We start from the raw sequence: 24,973 nt of genomic DNA on the forward strand, positions 1-24,973 counted from the left end.
AATATTACGTCCATTTTTCAGAGGAGAAAACAGAGGCAGAGGAGGTTAAATAACTTGCTTAATGTAAAGGAGCTAGGAATCATAGACGAGATCTATACCCAGGAAGTCTTGTTCCTAAACATGACCTCGATAATCATCTTTCAGTCTACTTAGGGGTCTGCTCAAACGGCAGCTCCATGGAGAAGTCTTCCTGTCCCCCCCTAAAAGCTACTCTCCACCACTCTCCACCCTTACCTGCTGTATTTTCTTCACAGCATGGATACTGCTTGACATTGAGCCACTACATATGTGCATGTGTTAATTACTAAAGTGAAGTTGTACGATGAAGTTTCTGGGATATCTCCAGGAACATGGCCTGGTACATCGTAGGGGCTCTTCATGTGTGGAATGGATGAATGAATTGAATTCCATCACCAGTGCCTGGCATTCCAAAGGGTAATTACTTCAGCAGTTTAGTGGAAAGGAAAAAAGTGGACTTCAGCTCATGGTAAGGAAAAACTTGGATGTAGTCTGTCAAAGACATCACCTCACCATAAGCATGCATATCCTTTGCGTAACTTCTGTCCCGTGCCCGGGCTGTGTCTCGTTTACATAACATTGTTACACCTGCTTCTGGGAACCTCCCATAGCCCCTCTTGTGTCTCAGAGTCTCTTCTGCCCTCTTCTGGTTACAGGACTTAACTTCCCTGTGGGACACCATCTCCCTGCCACCCTTGGGCCATGAGCTTTGGGCGGGGCTAAAGCCACACCTGGACCAGCACTGGCCAGTAAAAACACCGTATCTCCCAGCCCAGTTACCAGTTCAAGGGTGGGCACCTGACCTGCACCGGGGCCAAAGGGAGAGTCACCTGGGACTGTTGCTAAGAGAGCGACACAGGGAGACTCTCTTTTGACAGCAGTTGCTAAATGGGCAGAATGGGAGCCGGGAGCTGTGGGACCTACCTCCCAACCTCCCATAGGGAGAGCCTGCTGAAAATGCAGACCCAGCAGTGACTGTGGGATGGGAAGGGACCTCTGCAAGAATCCTGATGTCTAGCGATCAATGCCTCTTCCGAAAGGCAGTACCAATGTGAACTTTCACCTTTGGTGGCTGAGAGTCCTGAGTCTGAACTTTCCAAGAGTAACCTCTAGATAATTGTCTAGAGAGGCTGTGAACAAGAAACAGGGGAAAGGAGAAGGGCAAGAACAAAAGGCAGATGGCACAGCAGCCTCTCCGGGCCCTCCCCATGTACCCCTCACTTCCCTTTATGTCCCTGGAGCCCAGGGAGAGAGAAGCGTAAGGTAAATTCTTCTCCTAGGAGCTCCTCCCTGAACTAAGGGGTCTCTGTTTATTCAGGAGTCAGGCCCTAGGGACCAAGCGGGGATTTTTAGCAGGACCACAAGGGTCACTCCAAGATCAGAGGGACAGTGAATCAACTCCCTTTCAGCACCACATTCCCAGGAGGAGTGAGAACTGGCAGGGGAGGGGCTAGAGACAGCAGGCGCAAAGCTGGGGCTCCAAAAACATTTTCTCCTCCCTCAGGCTGCCGGGGGAAGCAGGGGCAGGCAGCACAGGCAGGCTGAACTCCCTGGTGAGGCATCAGGACTCGGACAAACGCAAGTTCAAATCGCAGCTCCACGCCATGCCAGCTGGTTGTAAACATGCTGAAGCCCGTCAGCTTGGTTCCAATCTTGGCTGGGCCGCTGTTGGGCTGTGTGACCCTAGGCAAGTGGCTTCATGTCTCTGTGCCTGAGTCTTCTCCACAATAAAACAGGGATAATAATAGTACTTACTTCGGAGGGCTGCTTGAGAACTAACTGAGTTAAGATGCAGTGAGTGCTCTGCTAACTCTTCCCAGCCCTCTTCTTGAGATTTTATTAGGTCTCAATGCCTGTCTCCCTCTCTGCTCTGAGGGCCGCTACCTGGATGCTGTCCAAGAAAGAACTCTGAGGATGGCTCGGCCCTCCCTCCCCTCTCCCCTGTTCCCTCTCCTCCAGAGAGCTTCCACTGACATCCCAGCTGCCCTGGGTCCTCAGTGTGAGCTCCAACTCAGCACAGCATCCCAGGCAGCTGCAGCCTTATCCACTGCCTTTCAGAGGTGTGCAGCAAGTCCAGTTCCTATGGGCTGTTCCTCCACCAGCTGCCTCCCTGTGCTTCTGCGAGGAAACATACTCAGATGCGGCAGCGGGGGCCTAGTTTTGGGGATGGGGGCCTCACAGAAGGCCGGGCCGCGGTAGGGAGAGCGGAGTGGGAGGCATGTTCCAAAGCGGCCCAGCAGGCAGTGAAACGTGGTCCCTGATAAACATCAACGATGTCAGATGGTGCTCTGAACTGCTCCTGAACTCTAAACATCTGGAAAAGGGCTCGGCCATTCCACATCTAAGCGTTCCTTTTTTATTCCCTCCCTAAGCCCTTTAAGTACTTCTCTGAGGGTGTATGTGTCTACTGCTGCTACAGCCTCGGTATGTTTATAGGACTATTTACTCTGCTGTGAGCAGGCAAAAGTACCGTTGCCCTGGCAACGGCTTCCTGCTGTAGGGTCCGCACTGAGTGGCTGTATAAATAGGGAATATTTGGATAATATGGTCAGAGCAAAGCACCCAGACACTGCGGTATGTGTGATATACAGAGCATACCCTTTCTCTGTTGCAAGAAAAGTATGTTGTACAGAAAAGTGGATTTAGGAAAAGAAAAATCAGGGACAGCATTTTAACCACAGCAGTGATAATACTGCAGGCCACAGTGGTCCCCTTTTCTGATAAAGCACTGATGCCTTTTTATGGCTTTCAGAGGGAAGGAGAAGGGAATGCCAATCAAAGCTAAAAAGAAGACAGAAACAGAAGAAAACAGGGAACTTCTGAGGTGTACATGCTGCGGTGACATATTTCCTCTTGTCCAAGCTACTGAGCAAAAATTCTAAGTGGCAGTTTCTGGAGAGGCTTTTAAGCCTCAGTGGAAAGGGACAAAAGAAATAGAAATACTAACAAGCAGGGGGTATGTCTGCCATAGGTAAGTTGTCTATACTCAGCCTCTCTCAGCTGAGCAGGCACCTCCCTGCAGACCCAGAAGCCACAGTGAGCAGTGCTGGGTCAGCACCCTCACACCATTTCCCCTGATCGAGTCCCACCCCTCGCCCTTCCTCACCTGCCCCACCACCTGTCCAAATCAAGCTCATTTCCTAGCTCTTAGAATAAAGGGAGGTATGTCTGTTTAACCTCTTTGACCCTGTGAGAAATGCATCAGGCTGTGAGAGGGGGAGGTTTTTAGGGGTTGGGGACAGGGGATTTTCGCAACACCCCAGCCCCCAGAAGGGAACGCTGCTGGACCAAGGTTGGTACAGCAAGGCTCCACCCTGGGCCTGGCAGGGACTCCAGCGCAGAAAGGCTCCACAGAAGTGGGCCTGAGTCCACAGGATGGACTCAACGACAAAGGACCACTAGGCATACAGCAGATGCCTCCCAGCGGGGCACAACAGGCTCTCAAACTGATTATCTCCATATCTCCCAACTACAGGTAAGAAGCTGGCAGCCTCCGAGCAGACTTCTTGGAACTGCACAAGCCACAGGAAGATCAGGCTGCTGGTCTCAAAGACATTCATCTGCTGCCAACTTTTTTTTTCTCTTTTTAAAGGGCAGCTCATTCTCAAGGTGCCAGAGCAGGAAAGCTGAATAAGAAGCTACAGATGCAGCATGATCGGGAATAGCATTGAAGGGCTGAACAAATCAGTTACTTGAAAAGGGAAAATGATTTTCACCCTCTCATATCTGCCACTTCTTTGGGGAGTTTATAGCTTCTGAGCTATTTGAGGTTCTCTCACTTTGTTTTTGGCTGGGTCAGCTTTTGCTGATTTTTTTTTAAAGACATGCATGCCAGAAACCATTTGGTTTCCTTGACTATCTCTTCCTACCACGAGGACTGCTTTGTTTCCTCCCTCTGCTGACCCCCGAGGTTTTCCGAGGAGGCTGTGGAAGACGTCTGTTTACATTTTCCCCTCATATCTTCCTCTGAGACCTCTCCTCCTCCCTTTGGTAGTGGGACTGTATACCTTGGGGGTGGGTTTATGATTCAGGCAGACCAATGGGAACTCCCTGTTGTTTTCTTTCCAGGGTGGAACAGATGACCAAATGAGGGGCTACAGCATTCCTATTTGGAGGACCTGACTTGGATATTGGAAAAAACACGATCCCATCCTTCTAGAGAATACCAGTGCTAAGACTAAGTGTAGCTGGGTGGGTCATCTTGGCCACCTTGCGAAGGCAGCTTGCTTCCAAATGATGCCAAGAGAAAGCAAATTGAGCTGAGACACAGAGGGGAAAAAAAGAACCAGACTTTGAATCCTTGAACCATCCTTAACTGAAACCAATTTCTTTCTTGGCTTTTCTGGTACCGTGAGCCACGAAATTTCCTTTGTCACTTAAGGTAGTATCAGTTGGGTTTCTATCACTTACAGCCAAAGGGATTCTAACTATACCAGACACAAAGCAGATCCAGTCAGAGTAGGACCAAGCTGAGCACCAAGAGTTGCCTCACCTATGTGTTGGGCACAGGTGTCGCAATATTCTGCGTACAAGGACTCGAAGCAGTGGCAGCAGTAGGGCCTTCCCTCCTTCATGATGTAGCGCTGGCCGCCCAGCACTGTCTCGCATTCGAAGCAGCAGAAGTGTTTCATGTGCCAGTGTCGCCCCTCAGCTTCTGTGCATTCGTCTGCAAAGATGATCTGGCGATGGAGAAGCCAAATGGTCAGTGGATAAGAGCCAGCCATGAGAATGTACTTTAAAGGTGGAAAGCTATGAGGGCCCTAAACTGGAAGGGTAGAGAAATAGGTCCTGTCCACCAATTATTAAACAGAAAATCTATATGTGTATGTTTATTCTCTATCTATATCAGTTCCCACGTGTGGATTTGCCTAAAGCACAATTAAACAGTTTCTGGCCTGGTCGGTGATTAGTTTAACCACATTGTATAAAGACAAAGAACATGTTACCCTAAAGAATATAAAGCAGGACTAAAAACTGACAGCTCATGGGCACTTTGGCCATATCGATTTAATCTGGCTTATATACAAGATTTTTTTAAAATGAGAAATGTCATATAAACCCCTGGAATCCTGGTTTCTCTTTAGAAAATACGTGTTTGGCAATGTGTGCTACACATTCTTGCGTGGCAACAATAAGAGGGGTTGCTGCTTTCAGATGAGTGATGAGTTCTGTAGCTTGTCATTTTTTTTCACCACTCACTGTTACCTTAAAATGAGTCACCTTCATTTACGATAACTGTCTAGCCCTCAGAAGCATTTGTGTTTTGACCCCTAAGACAGAGTTTTTTTACAATTTCAAAGCACAGATTTAAGAGCTTACTGCAGACTACAGTAATCAAGGCAGAAATAAGCTCAAGTGTTTATGGCCAATTGATTACTGACAAGGGTGACAAGGACATTCGATGGAAGAAAGAATACTCTCTTCAACAAATCTGTCTGGGACCGCTGAATAGCCACATACAAAAGGATGAATTTGAACCCCTACCTCACACCACATATAAAAATTAACTCAAAAGGGATCAAAGACCTAAATGTAAGAGGAAAAAAACTATAAAATGTTTAGAAGAAAACACAGGTGTAAATTTTCATGAACTTGGATCAGACAATCAGGCAATGGTTTCTTAGCTATGACTACTAAAAGCATAGACAACAAAAGAAAAAACAGAAGTTGGATTTCACTGAAATAAAAAACTTTCATGCTTCAAAGGACATCATCAAGAAAGTGAAAATATAACTACCGAATGGGAGAAAATACTTGCAATTCACATATCTGATAAGGGACTAGTATCCAGAATATATAAACAACCCTTACAAAGCTGCAAGAAAAAGAAAAATCACCTAAGTGAAAAAATAGGCAGAAGATTTGACTAGACATTTCTCCCAAAAAGAAGATATGCATATAGCCAATAAATACATTAAACAAATGCTCAACATTATAAGCCATTAAGGAAAAGCCAATCAAAACCACCACAGTATGTCACTTCATACCAACTAAGGTGACCATAATGAAAAAGACAGACAAGAACTGAGGAGAAATTTGTATGGAAACACAAAAGACCCCGAATAGCCAAAGCAATCTTGAGAACGAAAAACGGAGCTGGAGGAATCAGGATCCCTGACTTCAGACTATACTACAAAGCTACAGTAATCAAGACAGTATGGTACTGGCAGAAAAACAGAAAGATAGATCAATGGAACAGGATAGAAAGCCCAGAGATAAACCCACACACATATGGTCACCTTATCTTTGATAAAGGAGGCAGGAATGTATAGTGGAGAAAGGACAGCCTCTTCAATAAGTGGTGCTGGGATAACTGGACAGGTACATGTAAAAGGATGAGATTAGATCACTCCCTAACACCATACACAAAAATAAGCTCAAAATGGATTAAAGACCTAAATGTAAGGCCAGAAACTATCAAACTCTTACAGGAACACATAGGCAGAACACTCTATGACATAAATCTCTGCAAGATCCTTTCTGACCCACCTCCCAGAGAAATGGAAATGAAAACAAAAATAAACAAATGGGACCTAATGAAACTTCAAAGCTTTTGCACAGCAAAGGAAACCATAAACAAGACCAAAAGACAACGCTCAGGATGGGAGAAAATATTTGCAAATGAAGCAACTGACAAAGGATTAATTTCCAAAATTTACAAGCAGCTCATGCAACTCAATAACAAAAAAACAAATAACCCAATCTAAAAATGGGCAGAAGACCTAAATAGATATTTCTCCAAAGAAGATATACAGACTGCCAACAAACACATGAAAGAATGCTCAACATCATTAATCATTAGAGAAATGCAAATCAAAACTACCATGAGATATCATCTCACACCAGTCAGAATGGCCATCATGAAAAAATCTAGAAACAATAAATGCTGCAGAGGGTGTGGAGAAAAGGGAACACTCTTGCACTGCTGGTGGGAATGTGAATTGGTACAGGCACTATGGAGAACAGTATGGAGGTTCCTTAGAAAACTACAAATAGAACTACTATACGACCCAGCAATCCCACTACTGGGCATATACCTTGAGAAAACCATAATTCAAAAAGAGTCATGTACCAAAATGTTCATTGCAGCTCTATTTACAATAGCCTGGAGATGGAAACAACCTAAATGCCCATCATCGGATGAATGGATAAAGAAGATGTGGCACATATATACAATGGAATATTACTCAGCCATAAAAAGAAACGAAATTGAGCTATTTGTAATGAGGTGGATAGACCTAGAGTCTGTCACACAGAGTGAAGTAAGTCAGAAAGAGAAAGACAAATACCATTTGCTAACACATATATATGGAATTTAAGAAAAAAAAAATGTCATGAAGAACCTAGGGGTAAGACAGGAATAAAGACACAGACCTACTAGAGAATGGACTTGAGGATATGGGTAGGGGGAAGGGTAAGCTGTGACAAAGCGAGAGAGAGGCATGGACATATATACACTACCAAACGTAAGGCAGATAGCTATTGGGAAGCAGCCGCATAGCACAGGGAGATCAGCTTGGTGCTTTGTGACTGCCTGGAGGGGTGGGATAGGGAGGGTGGGAGGGAGGGAGACGCAAGAGGGAAGAGATATGGGAACATATGTATATGTATAACTGATTCACTTTGTTATAAAGCAGAAACTAACACACCATTGTAAAGCAATTATACCCCAATAAAGATGTTAAAAAAAAAAGAAAAGAATTGAGGAGAATGTGAGAAATTGGAATCTTCATTCATTGATAGTGGGAATGTAAAATGGTGCAGCTCCTCTTGACAACAGTTTAGATTCCCTCAAAAAGTTAAACATAGAACTACCATATGACCCATCAATTCCACTCCTAGGTATATACTCAAGAGAACAGAAAATATATGTCCACACAAAAACTCGTATATCAATATTCATAGCAGCATTGTACATAATAGTCAAAAAGTGAGAACAATGTAAATGTCTATCAATTAATAAATGGCTAGACAAAATGTGATATATACACACAACTGGTTATTATTCAGCCATGAAAAGGAAAGTACTGATACATGCTGGAACTCGGGTTAACCGCAAAAACACTGTGCTAAGTGAACAAAGCCAGACACAAAAGGTCATATGCTGCATTAATCCACTTATATGAAGTGTCTGGAATATGTAAATTCATGGGGACAGAGACTAGATTACTGGTTGCCAGGGGCTAGAGGGAGGGGAAAAGGGGAGTGACTGCTAATGGACCTGGTGTTGCTTTTTCGGTGATGAAAATGATCTGGAATTAGGCAGTAGTGATGGTTGTCCAACTCTGTGAATACACTAAAAACCACTGAATTGTACACGTTAAAAGGGTAAATCTTATGCTGTATGAATAAGATCTCAATAAGCAAAAATTTCAAACCACTTTAATCATCCTATTCTATTTGCCATTAGATAATATTATTAAGTATCATGAGCACCAATTTCCAGATGTGGAAACTGAGGCAGGCAGGAAAAGGGGCTGCCCAGAATCACTAGAACTGGACCAACTACCTGCCCAGAGGGTCTCTTTTGAATATCACTGGTAGCATTAGAATCCAGGCTAGATAAGGCCAATCGACTTCCTTCTAGAAGAGTGAGTCTCTGATTGGCGGCTTTTAAGGAAGAGATGCCCATGGTAATAGTGGACTCTGGATGAAAAAGAGGAGTGTTATTTTCAGGGTCCCACATTGCTGGTTATAGGGTCAGAAAGAACCAAAAACCTACTTTATGCACGAAGAAACCCCTGTCCAAGATCTTTCTCCTAATATGTCCCATAGAATCAGTCAGGTTTAGAACATTCTCCTTTCTGACCCCAACTTTTAAGTTAAACCAGGTTTTCTATCTTTCAGCTCCCAGATCACACCTAGGTGTGCTTCTGCTGGGAGAAAACACCAGGTATGAACCTTGTGTCCGGACTGCTTTCTTACTCGGAAAAGCAAATTCAAGTACCTCTTAAGAGTGTGGGGCACAGGTATCCAGATGGAGTAGCCTTTTGTAAATTGTGGGAGAATCAAATCATGCTACCCATTTTCTTGTCTTCTCAAACCAAACTGTCCCATCAAATCTCAGGAAACCCAAGATTTTAAGATAAACGACACACTATTACTGAGGACAACTACTTCCTGGGATTTGGGCTGAAATCTCAAGTTGCACAAAGCCTTTTTTCTTTTAGAGTTCTGAACTGACCTAGTGCCCCTGGAAATGTCCTCAGCCCTAGAAACTGTCTTCCACCTAGCGGCCCATGAGGCTGTCACATTCAGTAAAGCAGGTCACGGTCCTGGACATTCTAGCAACGAGGGATGGTGTGGCTTCATTTTTGAAAGGGTTAATATAAGAAGGGAGGGGAGTGGCCTATGGTTTTCTTCCATGCAGGAACCACAGGACAACGTGCTGGCTATGGTGCAACCCAGGGAGCGGGGCGGACTCTGACCTCGTCGCAGGCAGCGCAGCGCGGCTTCAGGCACTCCGCGTGGTGCCTGCCACAGTATATCTTCCCATCTTGGTAAAAGTAGATCAAATCCACCAGGAGCTCGTTGCAGACAGTGCAGATAAAGCAGGGTGGGTGCCAGCAGACACCATGTCCGGCGCGCGACGCAAACACAGCAATGTCCCCGCCGTTGATCTGGCCTCCGCACTGCAAGGCGAACAGAAACGTCAGGAAGAGGAACGCCGGCGCCCCGTCTCTCAGCGCCACGCAGGAAGGATACACGACCACCACCGGCATCACTAGCTGGTGACTGAGCGCTTACTTGCAAATCAGTTACTGTGCTACCTGCTCTACACACAGGCAGGCAGGGTTTTCTTGTCCTTCCCCCACTGCCCCTCCTAGGGCCAACACGAGGAAGACCCTGTCACTGAGAAAATAAGCAATCCCAAAGGTGGGAGAGAAAGGAAAAGTCTGCCAGCAGGAGGTCTCATTATCTTTTAGATACTGCCAACTCCCTCCAGAGGCCCAGCCAGGACTACTGCTAGAAAGGGTAGGCTGTGTGGGGTTTGGGTGATGCGTGAGTGGGGAGGGGGTTTAGAGGGACTCTGGGAGGACCTGGAGGTCTGCACTTTGGATGGTAGGGAGTGGGTTCATAAAGGTATGCCCACTTATAACCATCTTCTCTAGAAGCCTTTCAGGGATGCTTTTTTTACCTACCATCTTTTTACACAGTCCCGATTGAAAAGGTACCACTCCTAAAGCCAGACTATGAAAAGGGCTTCTTCTTTCTCCCCTTCCTGAGCTTCTCACTCATTTCCTTCCCCTACCCAGAAAGGAACAAGGCAAAAAGTCCCTGATGACCCACGCTTCCAGTTGCGCTTGGGATAAAATGAATACGGTGCAGTCTTTGAGGGAGGAGTAAAGTGTGAGGTAACAGGTCCGGGGGGGGGGGGTGCTCTCTGCTGACCACGGTGTTGGCCTGAGGTTCCCAGCCTGAGGGTCCAGCACTATGACTCCACGTGAGTGGCTGGGAGCAATGTCCAAGGAGGAAAAAAGCGACCTCCAAACTGTTCCCACACCTTGGCCATCAGAAGGGTTGTGATGCTTCATAGAAAAGAAAGTCAAGGTCTCATGGAATAGTCCCGGGGGCCTCATTCATGCGAGTGACCAGACATCAGAAAGACATTACGTTATGCAAAGTGCTACCCCTGCCTTTTGTGCTAACGTTGGTAGCTGAGGTATGCATACTTCTAAAAGAGAAAGTGAGGCACACTCAAGTTTTCCAGTTTATTTGCTCCAACACTGATTCGAATTGGGCTACAAGCATCAAACTAAAGGTTGTTGGGAGTGCTCCAAGGTCACGAACCCGGGGAGAGATTTTTATAGAGAAGACGTGGAAGCAAAGTGCGGAAAGTATTTCAGGGACTAGAGATTAAGCAGTCCCCTTATTTGGGAAAGCCTGGTTGGCTGTTTGCAATTGGTTGTTCAGTTTCACTTTCTTGGATTCCACTACCCTGACTGGTTTAGGTTTTGGTCTGCTGATACAGGCTACCGAGGCATTAGAGCCACCCCAGTCCAATGGCCTCCTTGTTTAATTACTTTAACAACACGGAATCCCACTGAATCCTCACCGTGATTCTACGACCTAGGCATTTGTTAGCCTCATTTTGCAGCAAAACCATTAGGAAAAGTAACATGGTCACTGCCATCTGGCAGAAACCTGAGTCAATCTTACGTCTTTCTGCCTCCAGGCTCTCGTCACTCTTCCATGCCACTCTTGACACCTGCCCATGAAACACCCAACCTTCCCACTGTCTTAGGGAAGTCCGCCTGGACTGGTGAAGAATGACCCGAGAGTGGCAGAGGCCCTGAACTGAGCACACAGAATCTCGCATCTTAACCTCTGACCACCTACATCTCAGGGGCAGGTGTCAAGGATGAAGACCCCATCCCACTGCCAAATCTGTGGTCCTCTGGCTCCCCTGTTAAGTAGCATCTCCATTCCATGCACCTGAGCCTTCCCACACTATCCCTCTGAAATCCCCAAAAAGGGCCCCCAAATGGTATCCCCTCCGCTCAGGTAGTATCTTGCCTTCTCTTCCTCAATCCAGTTCACATATTTTCAGTATGTGAATGGCTCCCCAAAGCGCTTAAGGAGTTAGATGGGGCTACACTCTTAGCAGCAGGCCTAAGAGATGTGTCCAAAATATGACCATCTGCACCAGAAGGCTTTTGGAGGTCAAGAGGCGGGGCAGGGTGAACCCAGGCAGGCTGGATTCCCACCCTGCTTTCTTGAAAACCCTCCTCCACCATGCCCGGAGCACTCTACAGGACAGTCGAAGAAAAAAACAAATCCAGACTTGCGACTCACTGAGGTCCTAGAAAGAATGCAGGGGGCTTCATGCACTGTGCTAAAGAACCCTCAAATCCAAGGAGGTGACCATTTACCACCTGCTTAAATGGCACTGGTCCTGGGATGACCCTGGGAAAGAGGCTGACCCATGGTCCAGGCAAATTCCACTTTCTAAAGGACTCATTTTGAGATGTAATTCCATCATGCCATGCCTCTGCTCAGATCCTTCCAACGGCTCCCTATCTCCTTCCAGTGGCTTACCCAACCCTCTGTGAAACATGACTTCATCCACTCATTCTCGTCTTCATCCCCTCTGCCCTGCCACACCTGCCAACCTGCTGTCCCTCAAACAGAACAGAAATGGCTCCTGCCACAGGGCCTTTGAACTTGTTGTTCCCTTAGCCGCCCCCGCTCCGTTCCACCATCTGCATGACTCACTCCCCCTCAGTTCCTGCATGTCTTTGCGGGGCCTTCCCCGTCACTTTACTGAAAATTGCAACCACTGCACACTGCCAACACTAACCCCCTTCCCCACTGAATTTTTTCTATCTTATTTATGTTCCTGTCTGACTTCTCCCCTAGAACGGAACTCCTTACAAGGGCAAGATCAAGCTTTCAAATCTTCTGTTCACGGCTGTATCCCCCAGGCCTACAAAGTAGGTTCTCAGTAAAATAACTGTCGAATGAATGAGTGAAAGGATGCCAGAGCAATCCCCTCGGCACGCCTCGCAATCCACGCTCACCTGTTCACAGATCGCTCCTGTCATGGTGACCGGGAAGGGCCTGACATTGCCACGACCCAGGTTTTCACGTTTCCGCTGGTTGCTGAAGAGCTTCAGCTCCCTCTTCTCTTCCTCATCCAGGGAGTTGCAATAGCGAACCTGGACAGACACAGAGGATGGCACGCAGGGGTCACCCTTGCTCCTGAGGGTTCCTGAAGCCCAGGCCTCAGACTGTGCTCACTAAACACACTCCCATTTGGTTTCACAGTCCTTGTGGGCACTTGAACACCACCAGGCTGGGGGCTATTTCAGTGAGTCCCTTCCTGAGATTGCTGACCATCAAAAGGGCTTCCTCAAGGCTCCAAACTCCAGAGCCCCATTCTTGGGCAGGCCAATGAATGGTCACAGCCTCACTGACGCACTCTGCTTACCAGACTAAGAGCTATACCATCTGGGATAGCTTTGCTGCTAGTCAAGATCGGGGACTTCCTCCTCCTTTCAAAGTGATCTGTATCTTCAAATTGTTCGTGATACTTTCACCTCCATGTGCCCATGGAAACGATCCTTGACGCCAAAGAATGGCTCCGGGCCAACGAGCCAGAATAGCGGTCAACGTGCTCACAGCTTCTGTTTCCCAAAATGAGATGGGACCCAAAGGCGTGAAACTGAGGAGTTGGCCCAGCGCTATCTGTGTTACTTCACGGGAGCCCCTGCGCATGTTTATCTGTGTGTAGGAGGGAGAGGACTACCCGCTGGGCTTTGGTTAATGCATCAACTTGCATAAGATATTTTCCTTCTTGTCCGACACGGAAACTCACAGAATTAAGGGAGGGACATTAAAGATATTCAAATCTGCTATTTCCCATTCTCTCTTATTTATGCACACCTTGGGAATTTTGCTATAATCTTGAACTATTGTTTACTTAACACTGTTTTAAAAACGGACTCACTGTTTTTTACTTGAATACATTTACTTGAAAAGAAAGTATATTATGACTAAAAATAGAAAAGCAATATCACTTGTGAAAAAACAGAGCGACCATAAAACTAAATACGAGACTGAAAACAAAACCACATTGCTGGATTCTAGCTGGCTACTTTTGCTTGTCGGAGATTCTGAAACGGAGGTTCTTAACGCTGTTACTTAAAAATGGCAAGTAGCAGGAGTTGGAGAGGTGTGAGATACCTGCTCCCCCCAAACTAAAATTTCCCCCTTGACAACTCAGTCACAAGCAATGAAATGCAACTGAAAAGGTAGTGAGTCTCTCATTATGTGGTTCAATATTATTTATTGCCATGGCCACGTACCAACCAAAGTCGTCACGGATCTGCTACACTTCGGGAAACATGGTTCTAATCCCACCCCATCTTACTTTAGAATAATCTGAGCATCACCAAGTTTAACCGACTTGCCCCGACGATCTGTCCTACAGATGGTTAAAGGGAAACCTTTGAACCAGGACTAGTTTGAAAACCACTGCAGCTGTATACATCAAAATTGTCTAATCTGGGTGAAAAAGAGAATGATCAAATATTTACTTTAGATTCACCATCTGTCCTTAAAAAGGCCATGTCAAATGGGCAAATCTGTCTACTGGGTCACATGTAAGCAATTCTCACCAACAGGAAGACGAAATTTGAAGGGTCTCTTTTCATGAAACCACAGTTAACCATAAACAGAATTAATCATTCAAAAGCAGAAAAGAGCAGATCACTTCCCTCTATTGAGTAAAAAAATGTTTAAAAAAAAAAAAAAAAGTCTTCACGTGGAGAAAGAACTGCAATGACCTGAACAGCCCAGAATATATGGTTACACCACTGACAATTTAGGGACATGCTCTGAAAGAAAGGCACACCCCTCCTGCTTGTAAAAACCCACACTTTCAATTCCAAATTAGTTAACTGGTCATCTGGTTACAATGCTTGCTTGCTCTCCTCTTTAAAGGAGAAAGCATTATTTAAATGTGTTTTCTTTTTATTTATTTATTTATTTTTTTAAAATGTGTTTTCTGAAGTCTGAAATAAACAATAGGAAAGGGAACTGTGACTGTCTTTCTAGGGAGTTGCTTCAGTTTTTAAGCTTTGGCTCTACTTATTCAAATTCACTTTTGAGGCTCTTGATTTATTCCTTTTATTCAAATGTGGGAAGATAAAGACTAAAAAAGTACTCACTCATTTCCTCAGGGACTGAGCTTGTGGGTGGGGGCAGTTGGTAAAAAGCTGGGGTGCAGCTCTCTGAAGGGGTTTTAAATTTCTCCTTTCAACTTAAAGTTGTGTTTTTCTTTAAATCACAATCAGAGTTAAGCAGACAATGCGATTCTGTAGGATCACTATTTTTAAAAACCAGATACTTGAGAATTAACTTCTAGTTTGCAAATCTAAACCCCCCAAGCATGATGATCTTTTAAAAGCGTATTTACAAATTTCCCTTTAGGATCAATTTGAGTTCAAAGACGATGAATGCCTGCTTATAGTGCCCTGTATCTGAGTTCAGAAAAAAGGACGGCCTGCGAGTCATACTTTCGAGTATAAGGGGTGACCTTGCCAAGTTGGACTGGAAACGACAAAAACACAAATGTTCACAGCTGCAAATCGGGACATGTAACTTCTACTACAGTGTAAGATGGAAAACTTACATACTCATTTACTAAGAAATGATGCTGAAAATTCAAGAGACTCTCAAAGTGTGTGCCGGACTTGAACTGCTCAGGGAATCTCAATCATCTAACAGGCTCAGGCAACCAGCATCGCACGTCCTTCAACTAACAAAACCTGGACTTGAACTTTTAAATTTTAGTGCTCCCCGGTTACCTCAAATAGCTAGTAGTGCCAGGCACAGAGGCGAATCCAGTCCATAATGAGATTCTGCTTTTCGGTAACCCTCCCAAGAAGGTGTCCGACAGTTTCTTTTAGCTCTAATTAAGGAAGCTAAGACCTAAACTGCCAGACTTTTTCGCTGGGGATCTCACTGATAATGAGCATTCTGATTATGAAAAAGGTTAACAGTTCACAGAAAGTTCTAAGAAGGTTCTAAGAGAAGTCTTACGAAGGCCCCTCTAGCCCCTTACCTCATTGTCATGTGGCGGCAGCTGGTGTAATAGCTGCTTGATTCGAAGTTTCTCTCCAGGACTGTTGACGTAGGGAACTTTCTCTTCTGGGAGACAGCTATAGTACTGGTGAACCTGAAGGATGGAAAGCACACAGGTAACTCGCCCATTACTCAAACCACCTGCCCACTCCCACATCCTGGGGAGATGATTCCCACAACAGGACACATCTGCTTCCCACTGTCCCCGTCCTTCGTGAAACTCGATGGCATATGAGTTTCTCACTGCAAGCAGAGAAATTCATCCTTGAAGAAAGAGTCCCACAAATCACCCATGTCTTGGGGCTTTTCCTCTCTCTGTAAGGGAAAAATAAAGCTAGCAAACTTTCCTAGAAAAAGAGATTTTGGCAAACATGCTGGTGAACCCGGAGGGTAGGGCTTTCTCGGCAGGCTCCCCTGAGAGCTGGCTTTACCATTTTCTCTGTGAGTCTCCAGCATGTAACCTGCCTTCCTAGCCAAAGCGATGTGTCAGCGCCTGCCCTGGCGCTGGAGTCAACACCAGTCTTTGGCGCGCGGAGAACTCTTGGGTCCCTCAGCCTCCACCTACATTAAAAGCCCTCTAGGTTTTAAGCTTTTTGTAAGAACAGGCAGCAGCTCAGATCGGTCCCCCCCAAAAAAAAAAAGTCACTGAATTCGGGATACAGAGCGTGTAATTAAAAACTGTCATTAACGTGACTTTTTTTGTACATCCTAGAATGCTCCTGTTTACAGATGTTAGGACATATTCTTACAATTTCTGAGGCTCATTCAACTCTAACGACTATTTGGGAAAGCACCAAACATCTAATTCTGCCTGAGAAAAGAAAACAGACATTCTAGCATCCAGCTGCATGTAAAACTAGGGGAAAAAACTGGCCGAAACAGAAGGTATGCTTTATATAGGAGAGGCCAAAAAAAAATCCCACAAGGTCAGATGACATCATGGAAAATACTTTTCAACTGTCTCTCAGCATCATGACCGACTCTTGTGAAACAAGGCATTCATTCAACAAAATGGAGAAGACAGAAGACTTGGGGCTCTACATTCAACATATTGGTTAGGCTCCACAAACTTGGTCACATTCCCTTCAGTTTGGGGAGCCTTGGATATGACCACACGTTTTGGGAATGCTGGCGTGAAGAGCTGCGAAAGCTCTGTCTACTTTGATCTCCAGAAACGAAATCATAATTGTTAGAAGAGGGAGGAAGAAGGTTTTATGATAACAAAGCCTTAATAAAAAATGTGAAAGCTATCCTTGTTTTCGTAACAAATGATCGTAACCATTCACCATCGTGTGTGTATCATCCTCTTGATCAAATCCCAAAGGTAAACATAAACAGACTTCTTGCTGTAGACCAGCCAGCTTTTGGGGCCCAGGGCCCTGCGACCCTTCCCTAGAGGCACCTGGCAGGAAGCCAAGTCTCAGGATGGGAAGCAATGGTTCCGGGTTTTGAAGGCAGGCCACAAGTTACTGGCACTCTCTCTGAGAAGAAATACAAGCCCAGATCATGAGTTAGTTGGGGATTAGAAGCTGGCGATGAGCCCATCAGAGACTGGCACACCATTATGTCCTCGGGAGATTCGTGCCCCATATGCCTCACCAGGTAAGGGCCAGGTATATAAAGCAGCAGGCCCCGTCCCTGTATCTTGGGGAATGGGCTTTGCCTCCCAGGTCAAAAAATGACTGGTGGAAAAACCTTGGGGAAACATCACTTTGTCATTCTCACAGCTCCCATTATGGTTACAGAACATTAGGGACAAATGCTAATATAAAATGAATCACTATGTGGATAAACAACAAGGTCCTACTGCACAGCACAGGGAACTATATCCTGTGATAAGCCATGACGGAAAAGAATGTGAAGAAGAATGGATATATATGTAAAACCGAATCACTGTGCTGCACAGTAGAAATTAACACAACATACATCGTAAATCAACCGTACTTCAATAAAATAAATTAAAAAAATAAAATGCATCACTGTGGATGCTTGATCACAAAGAGTCGGATTTCAGCTCCACTGACCTTCCTCTCAATCACCCCTCATCACTCACACACCCCTCTCTTCACTGCCCAGAGCAGTCATCTTCTGAACTGGTACCTTGAACAAGGAAGGTCTCTCTGCTACCGTCCAAGGCTGACCCAGGCTGGAGTTTTCCCTGTACCTTCTCTGCAGCATGGCCAGGTAGATCTGAACCCCCAGTCATGGCTCTGTCCTTTCCCATCCCCGTGTTCCTGAGCAAGTTGACAAAACCTCTCCGAATCCTCATGGTAATTAAACGAGAGGAGACAGAGCATTTGGCCCTCAGTGACAATAAATAATAGGAATACACAGCAATAGGCACATTGTCCAGCCTGGTATACTCCAAATGGAACAATCCACATCTTCCTGGCATTCCTTCCATTTTAAGAGGTAGGGCAACACTGTCGGCTTGTAGAGTGAGACCAAACCTGGGGAGCCCCCCACTTATAACTGGTCTAAGAAAGAAGGCCGCAAGGGATAAAATGCGATTTAAGCTAGCTTGGTTTCAGGGGAAAAAAAGGTAAATTATTATAAAGATGTAGTGTTTTCTCAAAAAACCCAGCAGTATGGTAGGGCCTCTTGAGGAAATGGAAACTTCCAATGGAAGGTGATTAGTAAGAGATTTCCCATCTCCCTAAGCCTGGTGTCCTCCTACCTTTGCTCTATTCTTTCCTCTCTGCAGATCTGTTCCCCACAGGACTTGAGTTTACACAAGCCCCGTTCCAGAGTCCACCCTAGACTGACTAGCTTTGCTCAATTCCACTTCCTTACAGAAGGCTCCTGTTTACCCCATCTTGGGCAAGGGCCACACCTGGAGATTGGAATGGAGAGGTTCCATGCCATTTTAAGACTGGAGGATAAAGGAGTCCCAACACATGATTGGACTAAGGGGGAGGCAGTGATGGAGAGCTCTAGAGATATTTAGGTGGTAAATAAGTACCTCGGTATGCTGATGTCCATCTTAAAGACTGAATCCTTAACTCAACAGAGGCAGTGACTACTCTTGTGGAACACCTTTCCTGGCTGGACATCTTGTGTTGCCTTTTTAAAAAAAAATTTTTATTTATTATTTTTGGCTGCATTGGGTCTCCGTTGCTGCGCGCAGGCTTTGTCTAGTTGCGGCGAGCGGGGTCTACTCTTTGTTGCGGTGCGCGGGCTTCTCATCGTGGTGGCTTCTCTAGTTGTGGTGCATGGGCTCTAGGCATTCGGGCTTCAGTCGATCTGCTTTTTTTTTTAAAGCCATGACTGTGGTATCAGATACATATGGAACCTGATCCAGCTCTGCTACTCTCTGGCTATATTTATGATTGGAACAGGTTATTTAACTTGGTGAAGTCATTTTTCTTCATCTATAAAATGAAGATAGTAATGGTTCCTACCTTATAGGGCAACTGTTCCAGAACCTGGTATTTCAAGAACCCGGTATTACATATAATTACTTTTTCTTTTTTTTAAAATAAATTTACTTTATTTCCTTTTGGCTGCGTTTGGTCTTCGTTGCTGTGTGCGGGCTTTCTCTAGCTGCGGCAAGCGGGGGCTACTCTTCCTTGAGCGGGCTTCTCATTGTGGTGGCTTCTCTTGCTGTGGAGCATGGGCTCTAGGCGTGCAGGCTTCAGTAGTTGTGGCACATGGACTCAGTAGTTGTGGCTCGCGGGCTCTAGAGCGCAGGCTCAGTAGTTGTGGCGCACGGGCTTAGTTGCTCTGTGGCATGTGGGATCTTCCCGGACCAGGGCTCGAACCCGTGTCCCCTGCAGTGGCAGGTGGATTCTTAACCACTGAGCCACCAGGGAAGTCCCACATCTTGTGTTGCCTTCTATAACTGCAGCCTACTCATCACCACCACTGAAAATGCATCTTTTCTACCAGTATTCCCATAATTCCTTCAATATAAAAGGCGCTAACATAATTTCTCACAAGGCAACTAATAATTTGGCAGATGACTTAAAAACTTACCTGCTGAAATACTCCGTTTATCAAACCAAATCAGCTAATTATTAATTAACAACCTACCAAATCACCCCCATATCACCTGGCAGGTGATCTGACTTGCTGTGAGGCAGGAGAGTGAGTTGGTCCTTTACCACGTCCAATTCTCTTCAAAGCCTGTTCAAGTCCAGGAGTAAAAATAACCCCCCTTCATGGTGGCTGCTGTGTCTCCTCCTGGTGTTTAGAAGCTGGACTTTGCAAGCTCTTCATTGAGCAAAGGGGATTAGCAGACAGATGGGAATGAGGGAGAAACGGCTCTCTTTCCCAATCTGTCTCTGGCTGAACGTGGAAATGCCACATGCACAGAAATGCTTTGGCATCTTCCATAATAAAACTACTGTATAGCTCAGAACAAACACCAATCATACCAATAGTAAGGGGAAAATGTTTAGTATACTTTCTGGCACTACAAAAGCGAAAATTGGCACCACCTGTGAAAACCCTGCAGATTGCTCATTTTAGCCCAAACACATTTCACTTGTTATTTTTATTATTTATTTATTTTTTTTGCGGTACGCAGGCCTCTCACTGTTGTGGTCTCTCCCATTGCGGAGCACAGGCTCCGGACGCGCAGGCCCAGAGGCCGTGGCTCACGGGCCCAGCCACTCCGCGGCACGTGGGATCTTCCCGGACCGGGGCACGAACCCGTGTCCCCTGCATCGGCAGGCAGACTCTTAACCACTGAGCCACCAGGGAAGCCCTCACTTGTTAATTTTTACAAGTAATTAGTCAAATCCAATAGAACTTTGTCAGTGATGATCATTACCCAGCTATTATCCGGCAGGTCTGTGGAATGTGCTAGGAACTTCGCTCCATTTACAGATTCCCAGGTAGAGGTGCCCTGTGATTGTGCGCTGGGTGTAGCCACACGAGGTACATTTCCTCCAAACAAAAGCATCCTGAACACAATAAACTGGCTTAGGAAAATGAAATAGCTGAAGGCCTTTATTTAAAGTGTGACTCCCAACAGCGAGGTTTGGCAATAACGTCAGTCTGTGTCAGATGGATTGTAAGAGCTTTAGTCAGTGTGCAAATAGTCTGCAAAGCAAGACCTCGCCCAGCTGGAAAGACTGGGTTTGTCAGAAGGAACTGCACATTTGGCAGCACTTCTGCCTGAGCAGAGATCGAAGCCAGGGAGTCAATGGCTCCTCGTTGGAGAGAAACGTGCTTTACTTAGAGCGGTGGTTCTCAAATGTTAGCTTCCACCAGAACCACCTGGAAGGCTTGCTAAAATACACATTTCTAATTCAGGGGGCCTTGGGGGGCGAGGGCAATCATTTGCATTTCTAACCATTTCTCAGGGGATGTCCCTGCTGTTGGTTCAAGGGAGCCCATTTTAAGAGTTTTAGAGTCACCCAAGTGTTTTCCTTCAACAGCCAACCCATGGGATTGCCAGGCACCCCAGGAGACCCAGAGGACGCAAAAGAACTTGTTCAATTTCACTCAATTTTGTACGCATCTCCTTCTACACCTACACATATCCTTAAGCAAGGGGATTCCACCAGTTCCTACAACAATGAGAAATCCTAATGGCAAAGTGCTCAAATTTTGGGTGGTACATTTTCCATATCAAAAGCATTCCTATTTTCTTAGAGCGGGAACCCAACAAAGAAGTCAGAATTTGGGGGCTGAATTTAGAACCAACTGTCCTTCACAGTCCAAATGAAGGAAGGCATCAAGGAACATATTTTTTTTTATGGAGTTGCTCTTATGCCTGAAGTGTTTTTATATACAGTGCCTTGTGAACCCTCCCCACAGCCTGGAGGTGGTACATTACACTCATCAGATTGAGAGTCACAGAACTAAAACATGGCAGGGCCACTTCTGAGCTTGGCTTCCTCATCGTCTCCCTCTGTTTTGCATGGATTCTTGGGCTTCTTTATCAAGGAAAAAAAAAAAAAAAAAGACTAGCAAATGGATGGAAAAGAAGACAAAAAGATATAGTAAATTCCTAATATGTCTGCATGATTGACCACAGAAATGATGAACATGCTTTCCTTTGGTGTTCTCCATAACATAACCAACATATGGTTCAAAATGAACTGACAGTAAGTAAAATGATGTACTCCAAGTTAAACAGTCTTTCCACACCACCATGGTATGATGGTGTAAGGGAGTTCTGGCAGAGATGGCTGACCAATCATATCCATTTTCTTTTCTTCCTTAATTAGAATACCATCATTTTACTTAGAGCATCAATATGCCCAGCTAAGGACAGTATTTCTGTACCTCTGGAGTAGCTACATGTGGCCATCGGAATAAATTCTGGCCAATGACATGTAAAGATGTGACTTCCGGGAGAGCTCTTTTAAAGGAGGCCAAGTAGTTGACAAAGGTCTTTTTGCCCAAGTTCCCCTTCCTTCCTGCTTCCTGGCTGCAATGTACACTCAACAGCAGGAGGTCCAGCAGCCATCTTATACCATGAAGTAACCTTAAGAATGGGAGTTTTTGAATATACCATAGAGCCATCATACTAGCCCTGGGTTGCCTATCACTGAACTTCTTTAAGCAATAAGAGAAATAAAGTAGTTCTTTATTTACATTTCAGTTACTTGGAAGTGAATGCAATTCCTAATGATAGAGCAATAGTTCTCAAATGTTAGCATACTACAGAATCATTTGAGGCCCTTATTGAACATTATTCCCATTTTTATCCCTCTGGGTCTGAAATAGAGCCCAGGATTCTGCATTCTTATTAAAAACCTCACACCCAACCAGGAGAAACACTGCTTTAAGGGGAAAGCAAATGTGACTTTACAAGGTAAAGGTAAAAACTCCCGGAGTGTAATCACTGATGTGGGCTGACACATTTGGAAGGTTTTATAAACGCCCATCTTAACTCAGAGACTAACTAGAAGATCGAGCCTTTATTTCACATTCTCCCTCTCCCACAGTTTAAGAAGCTTGGAACCTTGGTTAATCTACCTCAATCTGGGGAGGCAATATCTAGCATATGCCTGAGGTCTCAGAAGGCAGGTGCTACAGAGAAGGGAGAGATGTTGCGTGAATTGGAGGCACATGGTGGTTTTTATGAAAAGTGCACACTAGTTCCCAAATGGGGACCTGGAGAGTAATCAGGTAGTATTGTACCTATGAGCACGGGGTGACAGGCTGCTTCTGAGGGCCCGTTTGTTCATATGGCTCCCACCTGCCCGAATTTCATTACCCAAGCAATAGGAGAAAAGTGTTGCTAAGCATCGTCTAAGAGGGAAAATCATACCGAGTTTGGCTCCTTCCCTTTTCTCCTGCAGACGCGCATTATAAGTTTAATTGGTTTACTCAGGAAGTAATTTAGGAAACAACAGTCTAAAACCTAATGCCTAACCAATGTCTGCATCGTGCTTAAACTCCCATAGGATTAGGATCAAAAATCAACAATAAAAGCCCATTTGGGGTATTTTCAAAGAAGAATATTTCAAAGACCCCTTCTTTTCTTTTCTGCTCACAGCCGATGTCTGATTCAACAGCAAACCATGTCAGATTTAGGTTCAAAATATACCCAAAATCCAGTCACTTTCCCCCATCCCCTCACAACCAGTCCAGCCTTGACTAAGTGCTCACTGGAACTATTGCCACAGCTGCTTCTGGACCCTGGCTTTCACCTTTGTACCCTTTGCAGGTGATTATTCAGCAAGAACAACCCCATGTGAAGATAAACCAGGTCCCATCACTCACTGCTCTTCTCAAAACCCTTCATGACTTCCCATCAACTCGTGATTCAAAGCCAAAGTCCTCACTATAGGATCATGATCTGGCTTCCTGAAGAGCTGGCTGATCGTCTCACTTGCTACATTCTTCCCGTTCAGTCCTGCTCACAATGGCCTCCTTGCTATTCCTCTCACCTCAGTGCCTTTGCACTAGCCATTCTCTGCTGCAAACATTCTTCCCCCAGATATTTACAGGATACCTATTCTCACTTCTTCCAGTCTTTGCTCAAAAGTCACCTTAAAAGAGAGGTAGGTCTTCCCTGATCCCAACATATCAGTACCTCCACCTCTTACTCTTTAGACCAACGCTTCTCAGCTGGGGTTAATGTTGACCCCCAAGGGATATTAGGCAATGTCTGGAGACATTTTCGGTTGTCACAGCTGGGGTGTGCGTGCGTGTGGTGTGTGTGTGTGTGTGCGCGCACGTGTGCTACTGACATAAAGTGGGTCGCCAGGGATGCTGCTAAACCTCCTACAATGCATAGGGTGGTTTCCACAGTAAAGAATGATCTGGATCAAAATGTCAGTAGTGCTGAAAATGGTAAACCCTTAACCTGCTTTTCTACAAATAATTTACCAGTTGCTGATACATAATCTACTTGTTCACTGTCTCTCTTTTCCCTCTAGAAAGTGAATGCCCGGCGCTTTGCGCACCATCTATCCCCAGAAAAAGGTGTCACACACAGTAGGTGCTCAACAAATGCTTGCTGAGGCGTGCTGTGTTCAGATCTCATCTCTCTGCCTTTCTGGTTTATCAATGGATGTGAACAGGGACATGCAGCAACAGAACACACAGGTGAGGTTTCAGAAGGAACCAGAGTAAAGCTCACAGAGCTTCCCTTTCACGCCACCCAAGCACTTGCTTTTTCACCAGACATCACTGATGTGGGATGCATGATGGACACGCTAAGAAAAGGATGAATAAAATAACTGTCAATGTACTGTTTCTTTAAGAGGAAGGGACAAAAGCAACACACCCCTTTTGATTTGAAGCCAGAGAACTTCTTTCAAGTTGAGTCAACTCTGTTCAAAGAAATTAAAGAAAGTAATCACGTTACGTCCTAAGCAAGTACTGTGACTCAAAATCAGGTGAGATGTTCTGCAGCTATGCCTGTCTGCGCTCACATGCTCGCTCCATTTCCAATCCTTTTCGTTACAAATTTTTTTAATTTAGAATATTAAACTTCAATGTCTAGTTAGAAAATACTTTCCATTTAGTTTGGAGCATTATCTGACAGCTATTTATTTTATCCTATCTTAAAGAAGAGGTCTTAGAAACGGAAGAACTGGGAGTTTCAATACTCTGCCTTTAAGGTGCAACTACAAGACCGCCCCACCTCAATTTTACCAAAACACTTTGCAGAATGTCTACACATTTGCGTATATGCTACTAAAAATTCCCCAATAGTTGCTTACTTTTTGGATAACAGTTTCAATATTGCCTTTAGACAAAATACACACGTACATGTGTATGAAAAAGCAGGGAAGCAGTTTCTTAGAGTGGCTAAGTGTTGACTCTGGAGTCACACTGTTTGGGTCTGAATAATGGACTGAACACTTCCCATGTGTACACAGTTGGGCAATTTTTTTTGATCTCTTAGAGAGTCAATGTTCCTATCTGTAAAATGGGGGCAATAATATTTACTTTGAAA

At 45.1% G+C, this 24,973-nt stretch overlaps 1 protein-coding gene across 2 annotated transcripts in view; it reads right to left on the reverse strand.

Moving 5' to 3' along the window:
* PRICKLE2 (prickle planar cell polarity protein 2) overlaps window positions 1-24,973 on the reverse strand; it is a 246,745-nt gene that overhangs the window by 46,184 nt on the left and 175,588 nt on the right. For both annotated transcript variants that reach the window (XM_029243456.1, XM_029243455.1), the window contains exons 3-6: window positions 15,587-15,700; window positions 12,540-12,677; window positions 9,447-9,650; window positions 4,511-4,697 (exon numbers count right to left, since the gene is read on the reverse strand). In XM_029243456.1, coding sequence (XP_029099289.1) covers window positions 4,511-4,697; window positions 9,447-9,650; window positions 12,540-12,677; window positions 15,587-15,700 — 643 coding nt within the window. The remainder of the gene's footprint in view (window positions 1-4,510; window positions 4,698-9,446; window positions 9,651-12,539; window positions 12,678-15,586; window positions 15,701-24,973) is intronic.

Source organism: Monodon monoceros, unplaced genomic scaffold (assembly GCF_005190385.1).
Source record: "Monodon monoceros isolate NGI ecotype Baffin Bay Population unplaced genomic scaffold, NGI_Narwhal_1 Super_Scaffold_3, whole genome shotgun sequence".
Classification (NCBI taxonomy): Eukaryota; Metazoa; Chordata; class Mammalia; order Artiodactyla; family Monodontidae; genus Monodon; species Monodon monoceros.